Here is a 23,095-nt window from a genome sequence, read left to right on the forward strand (position 1 = left end):
CCCATTGTTGTCATCAGCGCTATTCTCACTGTTCTATAGCACTAGTCCTACTGTTATCATCAGAGCTATAGTCATTGTTATCATCAGTGCTATTCTCATTGTTATCATCACCACTAGTCCTGTTGTTACATTCAGGGCTATTCTCATTGTTGTCATGGGCACTAGACCCATTGTTATCATCAGAGTAATTTTCATTGTTATCATCACCACTAGTCCTGTTGTTACATTCAGGGCTATTCTCATTGTTGTCATGGGCACCAGTCCCATGGTTATCAGTGCTAGTCTCATTGCTGTCATGAGCACTAGACCCATTGTTATCATCAGAGTAATTTTCATTGTTATCATCACCACTAGTCCTGTTGTTACATTCAGGGCTATTCTCATTGTTGTCATGGGCACCAGTCCCATGGTTATCAGTGCTAGTCTCATTGCTGTCATGAGCAGTAGTCCCACTGTTATCATCAGTTCTATTCTCTTTGTTGGCATCGGCACTAGTCCCATTTTTATCATCAGTGCTATTCTCATTGTTGGCATCGGCACTAGTCCCATTGTTATCATCAGTGCTATTCTCATTGTTGGCATCAGCACAAGTCCCATGTTTATCAGTGCTATTCTCATTGTTGGAATCGGCACTAGTCCCATTGTTATCATCAGTGATATTCTTATTGTTGTCATGGGCACAAGTCCCATGGTTATCAGTGCTATTCTCATTGTTATCATGAGCAATAGTCCTATGGTTATCATAAGTGCTATTCTCATTGTTGGCATCGGCACTGGTCCCATTGTTATCATCAGAGCTATTCTCATTGTTGGCATCGGCACTAGTCCCATTGGTATAATCAGTGCTATTCTCATTGTTGGCATCGGCACTAGTCCCATTGGAATCATCAGCACTATTCTCATTCTTGTCATGGGCACAAGTCCCATTGATGATATCAGTGATATTCTCATTGTTGGCATCGGCACAAGCCCCATTGGTATAATGAGTGCTATTCTCATTGTTGGCATCGTCACTAGTCCCATTGGTATCATCAGCGCTATTCTTATTGTTGTCATGGGCACTAGGCAAATGGTTATCAGCGCTATTCTTATTGTTGGCATCGGCACTATTCCAATTATTGTCATCAGTGCTCTTCTCATTGTTGTCATGGGCACTAGTCCCATTGTTATCAACAGTAATATTCTCATTGTTGGGTCCGGCACTAGTCCCATTGTTATCATCAGTGCTATTCTCATTGTTGTTAAGGGCACTAGTCCCATGGTTATCAGTGCTATTCTCAATGTTGGAATCAGCACTAGTCCTATTGGTATCATCAGTGCTATTCTCATTGTTGGCATCGGCACAAGCCCCATTGGTATCATGAGTGCTATTATCATTGTTGTCATGGGCACTAGTCCCATGGTTATCAGTGCTATTCTCATTGCTGTCATGAGCAATAATCCCATTGTTATCATCAGTGTAATTCTCATTGTTGGCATTGGCACTAGTCCCATTGTTATCATCAGCGCTATTCTCATTGTTGTCAAGGGCACTAGTCCCATGGTTATCAGTGCTATTCTCATTGTTGGAATCAGCATTAGTCCCATTGGTAATATCAGTGCTATTTTCATTGTTGGCATCAGCACTAGTCCCATTTGTATCATCAGAGCTATTCTCATTGTTGTCATGGGCACTTGTCCCATGGTTATCAGTGCTATTCTCAATGTTGGAATCAGCACTAGTCCTATTGGTATCATCAGTGCTATTCTCATTGTTGGCATCGGCACAAGCCCTATTGGTATCATGAGTGCTATTCTCATTGTTGTCATGGGCACTAGTCCCATGGTTATCAGTGCTATTCTCATTGCTGTCATGAGAAATAATCCCATTGTTATCATCAGTGTAATTCTCATTGTTGGCATCGGCACTAGTCCCATTGGTAATATCAGTGCTATTTTCATTGTTGGCATCAGCAATAGTCCCATTTGTATCATCAGAGCTATTCTCATTGTTGTCATGGGCACTTGTCCCATGGTTATCAGTGCTATTCTCATTATTGGCATCAACACTAGTCCCATTGTTATCATCAGTGCTCTTCTCATTGTTGTCATGGGCACTAGTCCCATGGTTATCAGTGCTGTTCTCATTGCTGTTATGAGCAATAGTTCCATTGTTATCATCAGTGCTATTCTCATTGTTGGCATTGGCACTAGTCCCATTGTTATCATCAGTGCTATTCTCATTGTTGGCATCGGAACTAGTTCCATTGTTATCATCAGTGCTATTCTCATTGTTCGCATCTGCACTAGTCCAATTGTTACTATCAGTGCTAGCCTCATTGTTGTCAGGAGCACTAGTCCCATTGGTATCATCAGCGCTATTCTCATTGTTGTCATGGGCACTAATCCCATAGTTATCAGTGCTATTCTCATTGTTGTCATGGGCACTAGTCCATTGTTATCATCAGTGCTATTCTCATTGTTGGCATCGGCACTAGTCCTATTGTTATCATCAGTGCTATTCTCATTGTTGGCCTTGGCACTAGTCCCATTGCTATCATCAGCGCTATTCTCATTGTTGGCATTGGCATTAGTCCCATTGGTATCATCAGTGCTATTCTCATTGTTGCCATCGGCACTAGTCCCATGGTTATCAGTGCGAATCTCATTGTTGGCATCGGCACTAGTCCCATTGTTATCATCAGTGCTATTCTCATTTTAGTCATGGGCACTAGTCCCATGGTTATCCGTGCTATTCTCATTGCTGTCATGAGCAATAGTCCCATTGTTATCATCAGTGCTATTCTCATTGTTGGCATCGGCACTAGTCCCATAGTTATCATCAGCGCTATTGTCATTGTTGTCAAGGAAACTAGTCCCATGGTTATCAGTGCTATTCTCATTGTTGGAATCAGCACTAGTCCCATTGGTATCATCAGTGCTATTCTCATTGTTGGCATCAGCACTAGTCCCATTTGTATCATCAGCGCTATTCTGATTGTTGTCAAGGGCACTTGTCCCATGGTTATCAGTGCTATTCTCATTGCTGTCAAGAGCAATAGTCCCATTGTTATCATCAGTGCTATTCTCATTGGCACTAGTCCCATTGTTATCATCAGTGCTATTCTCATTGTTGGCATCGGAACTAGTTCAATTGTTATCATCAGTGCTATTCTCATTGTTCGCATCGGCACTAGTCCAATTGTTATTATCAGTGCTATTCTAATTGTTGGCATTGGCACTAGTCCCATTGTTATCATCACTGCTAGCCTCATTGTTGTCAGGAGCACTAGTCCCATTGGTATCATCAGCGCTATTCTCATTGTTGTCATGGGCACTAATCCCATGGTTATCAGTGCTATTCTCATTGTTGTCATGGGCACTAGTCCCATTGTTATCATCAGTGCTATTCTCATTGTTGGCATCCGCACTAGTCCCATTGTTATCATCAGTGCTATTCTCATTGTTGGCCTTGACAATAGTTCCATTGTTATCATCAGTGCTATTCTCATTGTTCGCATCAGCACTAGTCCCATTGCTATTATCAGCGCTATTCTCATGGTTGGCATCGGCATTAGTCCCATTGGTATCATCAGTGCTATTCTCATTGTTGCCATCGGCACTAGTCCCATGGTTATCAGTGCTAATCTCATTGTTGGCATCGGCACTAGTCCCATTGTTATCATCAGTGCTATTCTCATTGTAGTCATGGGCACTAGTCCCATGGTTATCAGTGCTATTCTCATTGCTGTCATGAGCAATAGTCCCATTGTTATCATCAGTGCTATTCTCATTGTTGGCATCAGCACTAGTCCCATTGTTATCATCAGTGCTATTCTCATTGTTGGCACCGAGACTAGTCCCATTGTTAGCATCAGTGCTATTCTCATTGTTGTCAGGAGCACTAGTCCCATTGGTATCATCAGCGCTATTCTCATTGTTGTCATGGGCACTAGTCCCATGGTTATCAGTGCTATTCTCATTGTTGTCATGGGCACTAGTTTCATTGTTATTATCAGTGCTATTGAAGAAAAGTGTTCTTCTGATCGGCATCATTTGTACCGGGAGTCCATTGCTTTTTCATTGCCCTCTCGTGCCAAACACTTCCACACGACCCACCTGGTCATTTCTGCTGATGCCTGAGGAAATTCTAACTGACACGACAAAAACCATCTTGCAGCCTGCATTTCTGCCCAGGAACTGTCACACACCCAACCCCCCCCCCCCCGTTCTTTGCAGTTTACCAGAAAGCCACGAGACACTGACACCCTGTGTAGATGATTTGTTTGCCATCTCCTGCTTCCAGCCTGGTAAACAACCTTGACACCGTGATTAGGTTATCTGGACAATGGTCTGACTGCTAGGCCTTGATCAGCGTGATTAAACAATGACCTGAAAGACCGGGCTTTGATCAAGGTGATTAAACAATGACCTGAAAGACTGAGCCTTGATCAAGCCAAGTGAACAATGATTTGTGTACCAAGCCTTGACCAGGTCACCATCTACAAAAGTCGTCAGGATCTGGTTATCAACTGCAAACACTGCCCTGATTGAACAATGAACTAACAGCCAAAAAACTGAGATGAAAAAGTATAAAAGGCTTGTAAGCTGCGGAGTAAAGAAGCAGCCCCCTCTGTCTGGTTTCTAATGAGCTTGGGGCTCTGGGCTATTTGAATAAATCTGGGTTACTCTTGCAGATGAAGGCTCCTGTGTCTCCTTTTACTATGTTTGAAGGGTATGGAAAGCTTGGGCGGTTCCCCCGCCGCCGAGACCCAGTAAGTGGGTTAATCCAATCGGCACTAGTTCCATTGTTATCATCAGTGCTATTCTCATTGTTGGCATCGGCACTAGTCCCATTGGTATTATCAGTGCTATTCTCATTGTTGGCATCGGCACAAGCCCCATTGGTATCATGAGTGCTATTCTCATTGTTGGCATCAGCACTAGTCCCATGGTTATCAGTGCTATTCTCATTATTGGTATTGACACTAGTCCCATTGTTATCAACAGTGCTATTCTCATTGTTGTCATGGGCACTAGTCCCATTGTTATCAATAGTGCTATTCTCATTGTTGTCATTGAGGGACCACGCATCCACAAAGATCATCAGTGCTATTCTTATTGTTGTCATGGGCACTAGTGCCATGGTTATCAGTGCTATTCTCACTGTTGTCATGGGCACTAGTCCCATTGTTATCATCAGTGCTATTCTCATTGTTGGCATTGGCACTAGTCCCATTGTTATCATCAGTGCTATTCTCATTGTTGGAATCGGCACTAGTCCCATTGTTATCAGTGTTATCCTCATTGTTGTCAGTAGCACTAGTCCCATTGATATAATCAGCGCTATTCTCACTGTTGTCATGGGCACTAGTCCCATGGTTATCAGTGCTATTCTCATTGTTGTCATGGGCACTAGTCCCATTGTTATCAACAGTGCTAATCTCATTGTTGTCATGGGCACTAGTCCCATTGTTATCAATAGTGCTATTCTCATTGTTGTCATTGAGGGACCACGCATACACAAAGATCAACACGGATCGTGGCCTAAAACAAGCGTGTGTGCTAGCTCCAATGCTATTTAATTTATACACTGCGGAAATGGAGAGGGCCTAAAGACTATCCAAGGCAAAGGCAAAACTACAACTCACGCTATCTGCAAGCTGCACGCCTCCTTATACAGCCCGTCCACACTGGCTATCCAATGAGTACTCAGAGCAAAATTAATGCCGGCCCTAAATTATGCTCTCCAAGCATTTCCAGACAAACTGCATAAAGAACTAGAAAAAATCCATTGCAGAGCCTACAAGTGATTATTTAATCTTCCGAGGTGTACCAGAAACACTCTCGTTCACCTGGAGTTCTCACTCAATCAGCAATACCTGAAAGAGATGGCCACCCTAAGCAAATACTACTTCTTAACAACAACGGCAAAGGAGAACACTCTTAAGGCAACGCTGAATTGTATCTTCAGAGAACCAGGGAACCCCTGGTCGGCCACCCTCAAGGCGGCAAAGGACCACCTCAATCGCGCCATTGAGTCTTGGAATCCAGAATATGTCAGCTATACCGCCATCAAACACTCCATCAAAAAACAAGTGCGGGCGCGGTCAAGAGAACTGGATCTGGAGTCGTTGGTAAAAAAAGATCTACAAGAGTCCTTGTCCTTACCACAAATCCTGCATAATCCCAAATACCATCTTAAGCAGGCCGTGGGCCGCGCAGCCCTTCATAAGATCTTAGCGTACAGACTACACCCGCTGCCTCTCAAAGAACTATATGCCTTTGGCACAGCCGGCCCAGGTGCCCGGGAATGCAGGCTCTGCAGGTACAAACGTGAGTCACTGGCCCACCTACTATTCTGCTGCCCGGCCCTGCGCACGGCCCGCAGTCTCTACCTCAGGCCAATTCTAAGACAATCAGGAATCTGCACTGCAAAGGAGGCGACCATCTTCCTCTACACCTTGACAATTGTAAAACTTATGGCCTCCTTCGGAAAGTTCATTTACCAGACACAAACTCTACTGATGGCCCCGGAGGGCTTCTGCTCATAGAGACTTTGTTGACCTACGCCTCAACATGATCCTCACCCTCCGCAATCCCGCCCCTTGGGCAGTACAAACTCTTTTGGTTTTAACTTTTGTAATTTTATAACCTCGTATTATGATTTTTAATGTAATGGTTTTGAGTAACCAAACAATAAAGAATTCATTCATTCATTCATTCATTGTTGTCATGGGCACTAGTCCCATTGTTATCATCAGTGCTATTCTCATTGTTGTCATGGGCACTAATCCCATGGTTATCATCAGTGCTATTCTCATTGTTGGCATCAGCACTAGTCCCATTGTTATCATCAGTGCTATTCTCATTGTTGGCATCGGCACCAGTCCAATTGTTATCATCAGTGCTATTGTCATTGGTGTCATGGGCACTAGTCCCAGGGTTTTCAGTGCCATTCTCATTGTTGTCATGGGCACTAGTCTCATTGTTATTATCAGTGCCATTCTCATTGTTGGCACCGGCACTAGTCCCCTTGTTATCATCAGTGCTATTCTCATTGTTGGCATCGCACTAGTCCCATTTTTATCATCAGTACTATTCTCATTGTTGGCATCGGCACTAGTACCATTGGTATCATCAGTGCTATTGTCATTTTTGGCATCGGCACTAGTCCCATTTGTAATCATCAGTGCTATTCTCATTGTTGTCAGGAGCACTAGTCCCATTGTTATCATCAGCGCTAGTCTCATTGTTGTCATGGGCACTAGACCCATGGTTATCAGTGCTATTCTCATTGTTGTCATGGGCACTAGTCCCATTGTTATCAACAGTATTATTCTCATTGTTGTCATGGGCACTAGTCCCATTGTTATCATCAGTGCTATTCTCGTTGTTGGCATCGGCACTAGTCCCATTGTTATCATCAGCGCTGTTCTCATTGTTGGCATCGGCACTAGTCCCATTATTATCATCAGTGTTATTCTCATTGTTGGCATCAGCACTAGTCCCATTGTTATCATCAGTGCTATTCTCATTGTTGGCATGGGCACTAGTCCCATTGTTTTCATCAGTGCTATTCTCTTTTTCTTTTTCTTTATATATTAGACATGTTCCAACATGAGTGTTACAGCACAGACAAATCATATATAACATAACATTCTTTAACACTGTACATCCTACATATTCCTACTTTAGCATATGCATTTACTATTTCCTAAGATCCTTAAAATGAGAAAAAAAAGATATACAAAAGTAAATTAAACAGTATTATTGACAGAGTTGTTTTACCCTGCCATTCTTATGGATCCAATTCAGACATGTATGGTGATAACTATACCCCCTAATAGCTTCGCAATGCCTACTGCTATACAGTATGTATATGTTCTCCTGCAGACACCCCACCTGTAACCAGTCCTTCTCTCCATCGTTCTACAGGTCGCCATATTTTCCTACCAAGTGCCCTAGCTCTACGCCCTTTCCAGTCATAGATTGCTTTTTCCAGGTTATAACTAGAGAGTAGCCTAGCGATCCAGATTTGAAAAGTAGGCGGAGCTCTGTCAAGCCACGCCTTTGCGATACAAATTCGATAGACTGCCTTGGCCAGGAATAGGAATTCCCTAGGGTGTCCCTCTGCCCCTCCCATCACCCCAAGCATTATTAATTCATGTGACATTACTGCTTAACCCCCAAGGATCCTTCCATAAATTTCTCAATTGTCACTCCTAGCGAATACAATTGTGGGCATTCTGCAAACATGTGGACAATATCTGTGTTGCTTGTATCACAGCGCGGGCAAGTTATTCCAGAGGTACCACCCCACTGTGCTATTCTGGCGGGAGAGTGGTAAAGTGAGTACACCGTCTTGTAATGCTGTGCTTGTAATGTTGCTGAACATAAGACGGTTCATCCCAAGTCCAAAGAAACCTGTAAACCCTCACGGGGGCGCCTACTTTCTCTACCCACTTTATGACAAATTTATCCCTATCATCACTTTTGAGCATGCATAATTCTGCATATAGCTGTTGAATTGTGCACTGACCACAGCGTTCTATATAATCCATTATCCGACAATGGCCAAATCCTAGTGGACCTCTCTGTTTATTTGCGAGATTGCTTCTGACCTGCAAATATTTAAAAAGCTCCTGCCACAAAGATTACATTTTGTTTGTAACTCTTGGAACTGGATAATGCCCCCTTGGTCACACAGATCCCCTACTTTCTTAATAGCGTTGTTCTACCATTCCCTCATGACTGTGTCCCTAAAGATATCCCCTGGGAGTAAATGGTTTGTATATAGTCGAGTATACCTATTATATTTTCCTAAACCTAGCTTTTTTGCGACTGCCTTCCAAATAGTGTACGCTGCTTTTAGTGTCTTGAACCTTGTGTGCTTAAAATAACTAAAATCAATATCATTTAAGAAAGCGTTCTCTGCCTCCCCACCCAACAGTGCAATATATACATTTGTGAGGGCAAGACTATTAACCCGTTGACCCGTTCCTCAACCCCCTATGAACCCTCGAAAGTACTGCAGGGCCGTTGCCCAGTAATAAAGCCTAAAGTCAGGGGCCCCCCACACCCCTTTTTCTCTGGGGAGTGTCATGTGTAGATATGCTCTACTAGTTTTACCCTGTGCTCAAATAAACCTATTGATTATCAATTCCAACTTGTTAAACCAAAAGTGATCAAAATATAGTGGTATGGCCCTAAAAATATATACAAATTTAGGGAATGTGATCATTTTGATGACATTAATCCGGCCCATCAAAGTTAGATGTAGATTGTGTATTCTTTCCGTGTTTTTCTTTACCTTTGCTAATAAGGGTTCCATGTTTAGCTCCACCAGCCAATCTAAGTCAGTAGTTACTTTAACTCCTAAGTAAAGTGCCGCGGGTATTACCCTAGTACCCTGATATAATGTAAAGCTATTTTGTATGATCTGAATTTTTCCCTTGTTGATCGAGTACCCTGAGAAAGCCCCGAAGTTCATAGCCTCTTCTTCAATTTCCACAATGGCTCCCCTTGGATCTGGTGCAATGATTTCCACATCGTCTGCGTAGGCGAAAACCTTATATTCCCTATTATGCATTATGACTGGGATGATGTTATTATTGTCAACAAACCTTCGTAAAATAGGATCCAAGTACAGGGCGAATAAGAGAGGTGAGGCTGGACACCCCTGTCTTGTCCCGCGTTTTATCTGCACTTCCTCTGTGTAGCCTTTATTGATTCTTACCATAGCGGACGGGGCCACATACAGAGCCTTTATTGCCGTAATAAATCCCCGGCCAATACCAAACCATTCCATAACCTTCCACAGGTAGTTCCAGTTGACCCTGTCGAAGGCCTTCTCCGCATCCAGGAATATGGCCGCGACAGGGTCTCCTGCAACTCTTGCGGCATCCAGCAGGGTAATCATTTGTCTTGTATGTTGGGTTGTCCCTTTCCCTGGGATGAAACCATGCTGTGTGGCACTAACCAAGCTCTCTATCACCCTACCTAGTCTTTGTGTCAATGACTTCGAGAAATGTTGGCATCTGCGTTCATCAGCGTAATCGGCCTGTAGGACCCCGGTTCTAATGGGGGCTTATACTTCTTAAGTAGAACTATAATGTCTGCCCCTGCCCATGACTGTGGAACTGAGTGCCCTAATTGTGCCTGCCTAAGGGTCTCGTGCATATCTTTCACTAGGGTGTCCCAGAATGTTTTATAAAATTCTGCCGGGATTTGGTCTGGGCCTGTAGCTTTCCCTGAAGGGAGGTTGCTCACTGCTGCTTGTATTTCCTGTAACGTGAGTGGGAGATCTAACTCCACCTTCTCCTCTTCTTTTAATACTGCATGTGATATATCTGCCAAGTAGTCCTTAATTTCTAAGTCTGAGTTGTTGGGGCTCTGATCGTACAAAGTTTCATAAAATTTCCTAAACACCTCCCTAATGTCTTCCACCTTATTCAAAACCCCACCTAAACCATCCTTAATTTCTTTTATTTCCCCCGCTGCCAGATTTTGTCTCGCTCGAATTGCTAGTAAGTGGCCTACCCTCTTGTTGTATTCATAAAATTTTTCTTTTTTGGAGAGGTAATTACTTGCCGTCTTGCTAGCTATGTTTTCGCTAGCCTCTGCTCTGGATATTTTTTTTTTTAAAACTTTATTGACAGGAAGGAATAGTGGTCAATCAGTTGCATACAGTTTTCCGGCAATCGTTACATAATGTGTAAATCAGTATTTCTACAATTGACGATCGGCCTTCCGGTAGCCCGGACTGCGCTGCCCATGGCCTCTCGAGTTCTACATACATAGTAATTGTTCGTTACAATGTGCAAATCACAGCTTCCTGATAACCCTTCCCTCACGTATCAGTGATGTCAGCATCTCTTTTCCTGCAAAACATTATCAACAAACTTCCCAACTAACCCCCCCCCACGAGTCGTCGTCGCCCCTTGTTCACCCACATCTCTTAGTTTCCTGTGTCTCCACTTGCTCTGTGGAATACTGCCAGGTCAGTGCCACTCATGTTTCATTGTCCCGCTATTGAGGCACCTGCCACGCCTGCATTCAGTTACTCCTCCTCCCCCTCCGAGTCTGAGTCCTCACCCTCTGGTAGGGGTTCACATATCTCCCCTCTGTATCTGTTCCATGCCGCCCAGACCTTGTTCCACTTCCGTGGCGCTGCTCGAAGCACGTAAACTGCTCTTTCCGTCACCATTAGGACGTCCATGTTTTTGGCCCATCTACTGGCAGTGGGTACGTCTGGCGCTCCCCATTTCTGCGCTATATCCCGCTTAGCCACTGTCATAGCCAATGATGCCCAAATCAGGTCGTATCTACCCAAGTCGTTGGGGTCCCAGATGTTTAAAAGGCATTTGCGCGGTTCAGGTAATATGGAGAGTTTAAGGGCCTGGGAGATTGAGCGGAGTATCTGCCTCCAGAATTCGCGTATTCGCGGGCATTCCCATAGTGTGTGTATTAGTGTACCCTCCTCCCCACAGCCTCTCAAACAAAAGGGGTGTGGAGCTCTCTGTATTGTGTGCAGCAGTGTCCTGGTGTAGTATATGCGGTGTAGGATTTTAAGTTGTACCAATCTGAGCCTACTAGAAATTCCGACTTCCTTCGGGGAGGCCAGCGCCTCATTCCATTCGAATTCGTCTGTCTCACCTAGTTCCCTTTCCCATTTTCCTTTAAGTTTTAGCGTTGGGTCCTTGAGATTGTTAAGCAGTTTTTTATAAGTGAGGGAGGTGGCGCTCTGGAGCATGAATTCCGTTAGCAGTCTGTCCTCCAACGGGGAGGAGTCCGGTAGAGTGGTGCCTGTAGGGATTGCTTGTAGTAGTGCATGTCTAATTTGGACATATCGAAATGTCTCGGTGGGGCCAAGATTGTACTGTTGTTGTAGGTGCGGAAACGGTATTACTGTGTCATTGTCCCAGAGGTCTCCTACTGTAGAGATGCCAATGGAATCCCATCGCTCAAACCCCTTACAGCCCCTCAGGTTTCCCAGTGTCTTTGTGTCCCACAAGGGGGTCATTTTTGTGATTCGACCTGCCCATCCTAGACGGGCCTGCGCCATGTGCCAGAGGGTCGCCGTGTGTTTGGTCGGGCCAGTCAGGGTTTTCAGTTGTGACTTGTTGTAGAGCACAGACAGCATACAGTCCGTCCCAAGTTGCGACCAATCCGCCCGATAGGCCGGGTCGTCTTTCGGGGCGTGAATCCAGTAGTTTATGATTTTGAGTTGGGCAGCCCAATAATATAGCTGAATGTTGGGGAGCGCTATGCCCCCCTCGTACCAGCTTTTTACAAGCTTGTCGTACGCTATACGTGCCGGACCCGTATTCCAGAGCAGGACAGTAACCAGTGCCACAATCTGTTGAAAGTAGCGCGGTGGTACCAGGTGGGGAGTATTTTCGAGGACATAAAGGAGCCTCGGGAGGGCCATCATCTTGTATAATGCCGCCCTTCCCAGTAGGGTCAGGGGCAGGGCCGCCCAATGTTTAACATCTGCTCGCAGGCGATCTATGGGCGGCTTCAGGTTGTGAACAAAAAAGTCTGCTTCCCCGCTTGTGATAACAATACCTAAGTATTTGAAAGAAGTCGATGCCGTAAGCAGCGGACAGTTCCCCTGTATTCTCGGCGCCGGGCCTTTCAACGTATATAAGGTGGATTTTGACCAATTTAGAGTGTAGCCCGATGTTCGCCCGTGCGTGTCACATAAGTCTAGAAGGGCTGGGATGCCGGTATCAGGTGAGGTCATGTAGATGAGCATGTCGTCCGCGTATAGCGAGACTTTGTCTTCCCACCCCTCCTCCCATTTGATTCCCGTGAACAGGGGTGTGGATCTGATCCGTATGGCCAGAGGTTCGAGCACCAGTGCGAAGAGCAGGGGGGACAGGGGGCAGCCCTGTCTAGTCCCTCTGCCCAGTGGGAAACTCGGCGAAATGTGGCCGTTGGCTACTACCTGTGCGACGGGTTTTGTATAAAGCAGTCGTACCCATGCTATGTATTTTGGCCCAAATCCCATACGCTCCAGTACCATGAAGAGATATTCCCACTCTACCAAGTCGAACGCCATTTTAGCGTCGAGAGAGAGAATCACAGCCTGCTCCGTGAGGAGGTGCGCTCGGGCCAACACTCCGTGTACTCGCCTTAGGTTCATCGCAGTGCTTCTATGGGGCATAAAGCCCGACTGATCAGGGTGGATCAAGGTATGGAGGTGGGGCAGTAGGCGGGTAGCTAGAAGTTTAGCTAGTATCTTGGCCTCGATGTTCAATAATGATATCGGGCGATACGAGGTACATTCTGTCGGGGGTTTCCCCGGTTTGGGAATCGTTACAATCGTCGCTGTGCGTTGATCGAGCGGCAGCTCTAGTCTGTCCCTACTCTCTAAGTACATGGCCAGTAGTGGAGCACTGAGGTCTGGGGCCATGGACTTGTACCACTCCACCGGTATCCCGTTAGGGCCCAGTGCTTTACCGGACTGCAGCGCCTGGATCGCCAGCTGGATCTCTTCCTCCGTCGGGTCTAGTTCTAGGACGTCCCTATCCTCTTGTGCGATGTTGGGGATAGTAATGTCTGCGAGAGTTGCCGTTGCCATCTGTCGTGTGACCCTTCGCTCTGGTGTGTATATTGCCCGATAGTGTCGTGCTAACTCGCAGACCATTTCTTCTGGGTGTACCAGTGTTCGCCCCTCCTCTGTGTGAAGCCTTTGAATACCTCTCGTTCCGCTCCCTCTCTTATCCAACCAGGCCAGCATACGACCCGCTTTATCACCCACATCGTAAACCCTATGGCGAGTGTTTGCTATATACCCTTTCTCAGTCGTTTTGAGGTGTGCTAGGTATTGTTGTTGTCTAATCGTGAGGGTGTGTGTCGTGGACGGGGAGGGGTCTGCCATGTGTGCAGTATTTGCTGTGTCGAGTGCAAGTTCCAAGTCTGTGAGGTCCTTCCGTGAGTCCCGTCTGTGTCCCGTAATCGTGGAAATGGCCGCCCCCCTGAGGACCGTTTTGTATGCCTCCCATAGGGTGGAAGGTGACACCACTGTGCCAGTGTTCTCCGCAAAATACTGCGTTGTCACCAGTTTTAGTTTTTTCCGAATCTTGGGGATTTTTAAAAAATTGGGGTAGATCGGGTAAATTCGGGCCTTTCTTTTCCCCCCGGTGGTAAGCGATAGGAGAATAGGAGAATGGTCTGAGATTCCCCTGGGTAGTGTGTCTACTTTGTCTACCATATCCAGTCCCATACCCAATGCCATGAAGTAATCTATACGAGAAAGGCTATTATGTACCGCCGAGTAATAAGTGTATTGTGTGGTCTCAGTGTGCAAGTGACGCCAGATGTCTGTGAGGCCTAGTGCTTCCACAAAGTCCGACAGCGGTGCAGCATCTCGGGGTCGGGACCTAGAGGGAAAGGTGTCCTTAAGTGGATCCATGATTGCGTTAAAGTCCCCCCCAACAATCGTGTCGCCATCGGGGAGATCAAGAAGGAACTTGCCCAGTGCCGGCAGGGCCACAGAGTGTAGGGCTGGGGGAACATATACTGATATTACATTAAGAGCCTAGCCCTCCCACTGTCCATGGATCGCAGCAAAGCGACCCTGGTCATCTGCCACACTGCGGGTTACAATAAAGGGGGAAGACTTTCTCACCAGTATGCCTGTTCCCCTGGAGCCAGTAGTGAAGTCTGCGTGTACCGCCATTGTGTAGCCACGTCTGTCTAGAGCTTTGCAGGTGGACCCCGTGAGGTGGGTTTCTTGTAGGAGGACTATATCTGGGTTCTGTCGTTTTATGGCCTGCAGGACCAGTCCCCTCTTGATTTTGTCACCCAGGCCCCGGACATTCCATGTCAGCATGCGAAGTGGGGGAACCACCCCGGCTGTGGAGGAGCCCACATTGGGCGCGTGATTAAGTGGCCTGGCCATTAAGCTGAAGAGGGAGTATTGCACACAACGTGTGCAGTGGCGTAACCCATGTGTCGATCTGTACCGCCCTGCGTTGGAGATATACAGATGTCGGGGCGATAGTGCAATGTAGGTGTGAAACGACGACTACAAACAAATTTAAACATCCCAACATGTAAACTTCAATCCCATCCCCCCTCCCTGCTACCCTGCTCCACGGACAAACTCCCGCCCGCTTCCCCAACTGTGCAGAGTGCTTTAACCCTCCCCTAGACATCTCACTTGCTCGTGGGGTCGGTGAGTCTCCTTTGGGCACCGCCTGTGCCCACCCTACTCAGCCGCGTCCGAATCACGGCACCCGCGGCCCACACAGTCCCAAAACAATATTGTTCAGTTTCACACTGGAGCCACTTGTCCAGAGTCTAGCGGGTCTTTCTCAAGATCCGATTCTATTTCTTCCTCGCCTCCCTGATGCGGCGGAAGGGAGGACTGACTGGGTGTTGGTCTTTCAGTACGGTGTCGTGGTCGGTCTCGCTGTGAGCGGTGTCGCTGTCCCGTCGGTCTCCAGCCCTCCAGCCATTCTTGAGCCACCTCAGGTGTGTCAAAGAACCAAGTCTTTCCCTCGGCCACTATCCGTAATTTAGCAGGGAACATCATGGAGTACGGCAATTCTCTGTCTCGTAGTGCCTTTTTGACCTCCGTAAAGGATTTGCGTCGCCTGGCCACCTCCGCCGTGTAGTCTGGAAAAAACGCTAAAGTCGCATTATGAATCCGTACTGGTGGCGAGTTTCTTGCCGCTTGTAGAATTGCGTCTCTGTCTCTGAAATTAAAGAGCCGGGCCAGTACCGGTCTTGGTGCTGCCCCGGTCTTGGGCGGACCCCCCGGGACTCTGTGTGCTCTCTCTACCGAGAAGAATTGAGATAGGCCTTTGGGCTGGAGTTTGCTTTTGATAAGGTCTTCTACATAGAGGTCCATGGCCCCTTTCCCTTCCGTCTCAGGAAGTCCAAGGATACGTACGTTGTTGCGTCTTGAACGCCCTTCCTGGTCGTCCAGCCTGTCGTGGAGGAGCTTGGTCACTTTCTGCATCCTTTCCATTGCCACTTGTAGCTCCGAGGTGTCCTCCACGAGCGATTTCGTGACCACTTCTACCTGCGAGACCCTTTCCGCCATTTTGTGAAAGTCCGCTCGCAGCAGGGAGACATCCGAGGAGATGGCGCCCACCGTCGTTTTCACCTCCGAGAGCGTTCTCATGATGTCTTCCAGCGTTATTTTTGTCGTTTTTTCTGCTTCTTGTGCATTTCCTGTGGAGGATCGCCCAGTATTCTGTTGTTGACCCTGGTGTCCATAGGCGAATTTGTCCAATTTAGCTTGCGTGGACCCACTCCTGAGGCCTTTGCCCGCCATGGTGCTGGGGCCTACGAAGTCCAGTGATAGGCCCTGCGGGACCGTGACCTGCGTTCCGTCCGAAGTCGCCGTTAGTGGGTGTTAGCCAGAGAAGTGTAGTTTGGTAGGTGGCGGGTGGAGTGGCCCCCTCCGGTGTCCGCGGAAGCCTCCCTGTGTGTCAGCGCGGGTGTCGGTGAGTCACTGGGATACTCTGAGTTGCTGCCCCCGATGCACTCTTTCAGGGCTGGAATGGCTCCTTTGCTCCTCACCCCCCCGTCAACAGCTGACAGTGTTGGTTCTGGGCCCGGGCAGCCGCCCCCCCGCTCACCGAGTTTCTGTCTCTGTGTCGGTGTTGCCGGTAGTATGCGGGTCCTAAGGGTCCCCTCTGAGGTCCACAAATGCTGCTGGTATGGCGCCTTCCCTCTGGGGCACCGACGTTGCCTTCCTCCAGACTGGGGCGATAGTGTTGGCCTCACCGATGATGCCCCGCGGTGCTCCGCCGTCCGCTAGGCTCTCGCGCTGAGGGGGGTGTCTGTACCGCTTCGCGCGGCCGAGATTGGGGTCCCACTGACCTTGGTGCTGCTCCGGTCCCGCTTGGTGGTCGCGGTAGTCCTCGCGCCACTGGATGACGCCGGGGGTGTCAGGCTTGCTCCGGGTTCCGGGCAGGTACCGGGGTGCTTCCACTTTCCACAGCCGGCCCGGCCTCACTTCCGCCGGGGCCTAGATGTCACTCGAGACCGGTGCTGTTCCTCCGGTCCTAGGCCCTGACTTGTCACACGACGTAGATCAGGCTCCGGTGCGCCGATTCCCTCACAAATTGGACCGGTGACACCGCTTGGGTCCCGGACCCGAACGCCGCCGCTTCAGGCGTGCTAGGTGTCGGATTAGTATGACGGATTTATCAGAAGGCTGCAGTGCCCTCGGGAGCTCTCACTTTAGGCGTCCGCCATGCTTGGCTGCTAGCCACGCCCCCCCCTGCTCTGGATATTTAAATTTTTAGTAATATGTCCTCCAGAGGCTCGTGCTTTGTTATAGCCCCAACGAGGAGGTCTTCTAAGTATACCAAGTCTTTAAAAGTCTTCTCCTGCCTATCCCTTTGTAGAGTATAGCTCAGGGTTTCCCCCCTGATTCCAGCCTTACATGCATCCCAGGTAGTGCCCGGAATGGCTGTTCCCCTATTAGTCTCCCAGAAAAATGTGATCCAATCCTGCATATGGTTAAAATGTCCTTCTTCCCTTAAAAGCCCCCTCTCAAAAGTCCAGAAATATTCTTTCCTCCTTACATCACTGAGTGTTATCGTTAAGACAAGTGGATTGTGATCTGACATTAGCCTTGGCAGCCTCTCCAACCGACTACAGCTTACCAGTAGGCTTGAAATAAAGAAGTAGTCTAGCCTAGCCACAGTCCTATGTGGTGCAGAATAGTATGTGCTGCCTGTCCCTGGCGGGTTATTCTGGGCCCACATATCAACTAATGCATTATGTCGCGCTAGATTACATATAGCCTGGCATGTCCTCTTCTTTCGGCCCCCATAAGCCCTCCCGTGTATTGTGCCTAGCCCACCCAGCCCATTAATATTAAAATCCCCACAGCAGATCACCGGTTCTGACCACAACAGTAGCTCCAAGTCAAGAAATTCAAATATATCTGGTTCATCATCCGTGGATCCATAAATAGAGACAATTGTGCATCTTCCAACCCCTGAATCACCCTCCATCATTTCCCACCTCCCCCACTGGTCCTCTTTTTTCCTTATGACTTTAAAAACTCCTTTCTTACCTAGAATGGCGACACCTCTTGTCTTAGTGCATTGCTTTGTATGAGCAAGTACCTCAAAACCTAGTTGATCCAACATATATTTATTATCCCCCTCGATGTGGGTCTCTTGGAGACATACTAAATCAAATTTTAATCTTCTCAACATTGCAGCCACCTTTTGCCTTTACCCTCCATCATTGAGACCGCAGATTTGTATTGAAGCAACCCTTAATGCCATCTGTATTTGCTAGATATTTCCTTTCTGTTCGCCAGTTTCCCCATTATTTTCTCTGCTGCAACTAGTGATAAATACAAGTGTTCCTGTGTTCTCATGTACTGTGCTGTAGCTACCGTGTCACCATCCCTCCCCCACCCTCCCGCCCACCCTGGAGCCCCTCTGACTTCCCTCCCCCCTACTACAGGCAAATAGGTCAGGCATGACCTATGGGTGGCTGCTATAGATTGTAGTGTCGCTTCTCCCCCTCTCCCTTACTGGCCTATTGAATGCTGTGTCCTCCCTATGGGCCTGTGGATGGGCCTTTCCCTCTACTCAGCCCCCTTCCCTGATCTTTTAGTTCCTCTAAAAACTGGGTAGCCTTAATTTCTGAGTAAAACATCCTAGTGTGCCCTCTAGTAATGACTTTTAGTCTTGCCGGGAACAGTAGATACGCTTCAGAACCTTGACCTTGGTAGGGTGCTATCATTTGCCTGAGCTTCCACCTTCTTTCTACTGCCACGTGGCAGAAATCTGGCCTTGCAAAAAACGTGACCCCCTCATGTGTTATTTTTTTTATCTGGCCCAGCCTTGTCCATGATTTCTTGCCTTGCCAAAAAGTTCCCAAAAAAAACAACATTGCCCTTGGCAGGTTATCCTGATTACCATCTCTCCCTTTCTTAAGTGTGAGTGGAAACCTATGTGCTCTTTGAACCTCTGTTTCCCATTGCCACTGCGCCTCAGGGAAAGCACCCTTCAGTAATTTAATGATGTATCCTCTTGCATCCTTCCCCCCCTCCGCCAGACCTAGAAGTCTAACGTTGTTGCGCCTCTGGCGATTCTCAAAATCCTCCATCTTCCATTGGAGGTCCTCCACCGCCTTCTCATGATCCACTTTAAATGTCTGCCATTCTGTTACATCATCCTCCAACCTACCAGTTCTTTCTTCCATCTGAGTCACTCTTTCTTCCACTACTTCGTACTTCTTGTTGATTTTCCTGAGTGAGCCTTGAATCTTTTTGGTTGCTTGTCTGGCCCTCCTACTTTCAGCTCTCGCTTCCCCCTGCATCTGCTTTAGCGTGCTGAACAACAAGTCCAACGTGGCGTGCTGTGAGGGGGGGTTCGCTACTACCTCCTGCTGTTGCCCCTCCTGTGTGATTACTTTCTTGTTATACATTGGAGGTGGCTGAGTAGTCCCATAGTAGTTTTCTGTGCATGCTCGCGCGGGAATCACCCACTAGTCGTCTGGCGCCAGATTTCCTTCTCTTTTGCGTGTTTTTACCCCCGAGCCCGTAAGGCTAACTTCTGAGTCTGAACTGTCTTCTGTGAAACTCTCGCCTTCACTAGAGGGTGATAAATCTGATTCCTCATTAACCGAAAAGAACCAGTCCCCCTCGGTAGAGACTCTCCCTCTGTCTCCTTTCTTCGCTTTGTTCGCATCAGTACTAGTCCCATGGTTATCAGTGCTATTCTCATTGTTGTCAGGAGCACTAGTCCCATTGGTGTCATCAGTGCTATTCTCATTGTTGGCATTGGCACTAGTCTCATTGTTATCATCAGTGCTATTCTCATTGTTCGTATGGGCACTAGTCCCATTGTTATCATCAGTGCTATTCTCATTGTTGGCATAGGCACTAACTAGTCTTATTGTTGCCATCGGCACTAGTCTCATTGTTATCATCAGTGCTATTCTCATTGTTCGCATCGGCACTAGTTCCATTGTTATCATCAGTGCTATTCTCATTGTTGTCAGGAGCACTAGTCCCATTGCTATCATCAGTGCTATTCTCTTTGTTGTCAGGGGCACTAGTCCCATTGGTATCCTCAGCGCTATGCTCATTGTTGATATCAGCACTAGTCCCATTGGTATCATCAGCGCTTTGCTCATTGTTGATATCAGCACTAGTCCCATTGGTATCATCAGTGCTATTCTCATTGTTGTCATGGGCACTAGTCCCATTGGTATCATCAGCGCTATTCTCATTGTTGGCATGGGCACTTGACCCGTTGGTATCATCAGCGCTATTCTCGTTGTTGGCATAGGCACTAGTCCCATGGTTTCAGTGCTATTCTCATTGTCATGTGCACTAGTCCCATTGTTATCATCAGTGCTATTGTCATTTTTGTCATGGGCACCAGTCTCATTGTTATCATCAGTGCTATTCTCATTGTTCGCATCAGTACTAGTCCCATGGTTATCAGTGCTATTCTCATTGTTTGCATCGGCACGAGTCCCATTGTTACCATCAGTGCTATTCTCATTGTTGGCATCGGCACTAGTCCCATTGTTATCATCAGTCATTGTTGGCATCAGCACTAGTCCCATTGGTATCATCAGTGCTATTCTCATTGTTGGCATCGGCACTAGTCCTATTGTTATCATCAGTGCTATTCTCATTGTTGTCATGGGCACTAGTAGGGTTGTTATCATCAGTGCTATTCTCATTGTTCGTATGGGCACTCGTCCCATTGTTGTCATCAGTGCTATTCTCATTGTTCGCATCATCACTAGTCCCATGGTTATCAGTGCTAGTCTCATTGTTCACATCGGCATGAGTCCCATTGTTATCATCAGTCCTTTTCTCATTGTTGGCATCGGCACTAGTCCCATTGTTATCATCAGTCATTGTTGGCATCAGCACTAGTCCCATTGGTATCATCAGCGCTATTCTCATTGTTGTCAGGAGCACTAGTCCCAATGGTATCATCAGTGCTATTTTAATTGTCATCAGCACTAGTCCCATTCCTGTCATCAAGGTCACTCCTATTCACTTAGAACAGGTCTTGAAAACTCTCAAATGTGGTACCTGTTGCGGTTGCAGTTCTCTTCCTGCAGATTTTGAAAAGCAAGAATCGGACACAGTCTGGGTATCTGCTACAGGTGATTCTGGAAGAAAGCCAGGCGCTGACCAAAGCAACCTCCATGGGTGACAATGTATATCCTACGTATGTTGTCTGCTGTGAAGCTCAATGATTTCACTGTCTGCCAACCACATAAAAATAGGTAGACTTTGTTTTATAAACATCGCTATTCTAGGAGGTGTGAAAGTGGCGCCAAACAAAACAAGGCTTCTTTCATTTAGTTGCTTACCTGAGAAATGGATTGGAAAAAAAAAAAAAAAAAAAAAAAACAAGGCTGTGAGTGGTGCGCACGCGCGCGCCATTGCGAGCCATGTGGTTTCAATTTTGGCACCCATGTCTGGGCACGATAATTGAAACCACATGACGGCCGGTGCTCATAATAGACACCAATAGGCCAAGGGCGGAGCAATGCGCCCGCCTTTTTCCTAATCGCTATGTTAGGCCCAGGAAGAAACACTGCCATTTTACATGAACACATTTCTTTAGTTGCCTTCTTCTCACACAATGACTTTTGCCACACATTTGCTTGGATGGCAGTGCAGGATTAATTTCTCTGAAACCACATTATCACGACACCTTGAGCATTCAGTGTAAAGCCTAAACAGATATTGTTCAAATGTTGTTGGTTAGTATTCATCCATGAGGCGACAGGGCTATCACAGAGACAATAAACATTGTCAGCTTGGCTGAAACCTAGACATGGTGGCATGGATGATGTTATTATAAATGACCACATATTTTCTTGCTGAAAATTAGAGGATCACTCTGCTGTCATTGCGAAGTCATCGCTGTGTTCGAAGTCTCAGCCCCGCGCATTCCTGTTTACCCTCGGCAAGGGGGATAACCAACTTATGACCAAGGCTAGGACCTACATACCTAGCCTTCAGGTGATGAAGATTTAGATAATCCAGTACGGGATTCTTGTCAGAACACCCGCCCTAGACAGCTAGGTTAGGGAGCAGATAGTAGGAGTACACTACATCCAGTACTTATATGCCAGCATATAAACGCTGTTTTAGCACAATGGTGGAATTATTCATTCTTTTCACTGTCCTTATATTGCTCTTATATTGCTAATCACTTTTATCTGCTTCTATTAATCATTGCAGCGTACTTATTTTATACAAGAATCACAATGGTTCAATAATGATTGAAAATGCCACTTTGTGTATTTCTTGTGTATCTCTCTGAACGAGCACAAGTGACTGAGCGAAAAAGGTTCTAGATCTGTTACCACGATTCCTTAAGGACTCAGGGTTCTCATGTTCTGAGGATGCCCAAACCATTTGTTACCTTGCCAGGTTTAGGGGTACTTATGGTGGCACTGTGAGCTAGCAGGTCTATAGTCCAACAAATCATGAGGGGGATGCATGGAATCAGTCTGGCACCATTCCAACATTTATGTTGTCGAACAAATGAACAGTTCCTACTAGAAAGTGGAAACCGCATGACTTATCTATGATACATGCCAAGAAAGTAAATCAATTTCTCATACCAAACAGGCAGTCTTCCTAGAAGATATACAGATTACAAATTAGATTTCAACTGACAACTCAAGCTATTCAGTAATTCGCTAGCTGCAATCAAATAATGTGCAGGGTAGACAAGGCTTTTTAGGGTTCTCAAACTTCAATCCAACAATGCTCAAACAGGAAATACTCTGACAATTCTATCTGTTTAGTCAATTAAAACTATGCAGCCTTGAAAAACACTCCTCTTGACCCACTACAGTAGTACAACCTGATGCTGATAAACTTCACATCCAGGAAAGAGATGCTTTAAATGCAGCCATTGGTGCCATATTGTCGCCAGAACAATCCATCCATCATAAACCATTTTGCCTATCACTTCAGAAAACCACATCCAACTGAATTCAACTACAATATTTAAGATAAATTACCTGTAGCCGATCATTTAGGGTTTTGAGCATTAGCATTGCTACCTCAAAGGCCTCATTCATCCACTGCAAGAGGTTACTGACCACAAAGCAGCTTTGTGTTTAGGTTCAC

The 23,095-nt window shown here is 46.7% G+C and overlaps 2 protein-coding genes across 4 annotated transcripts in view; one reads left to right on the forward strand and one right to left on the reverse strand.

Moving 5' to 3' along the window:
- Positions 1-23,095, reverse strand: part of DCLRE1C (DNA cross-link repair 1C) — a 343,172-nt gene that overhangs the window by 213,898 nt on the left and 106,179 nt on the right. The window lies entirely within an intron of this gene.
- LOC147751451 (uncharacterized) lies at positions 484-21,198 on the forward strand. Its single transcript, XM_086954696.1, has 3 exons — positions 484-605; positions 1,552-3,895; positions 21,047-21,198. The coding sequence occupies exons 2-3, from the start codon at positions 2,626-2,628 to the stop codon at positions 21,196-21,198; spliced, it is 1,422 nt and encodes a 473-aa protein (XP_086810822.1). The 5' UTR covers positions 484-605; positions 1,552-2,625.

The sequence above is a fragment of the Lissotriton vulgaris genome, chromosome 1_1 (genome assembly GCF_964263255.1).
Source record: "Lissotriton vulgaris chromosome 1_1, aLisVul1.2, whole genome shotgun sequence".
Taxonomy (NCBI): domain Eukaryota; kingdom Metazoa; phylum Chordata; class Amphibia; order Caudata; family Salamandridae; genus Lissotriton; species Lissotriton vulgaris.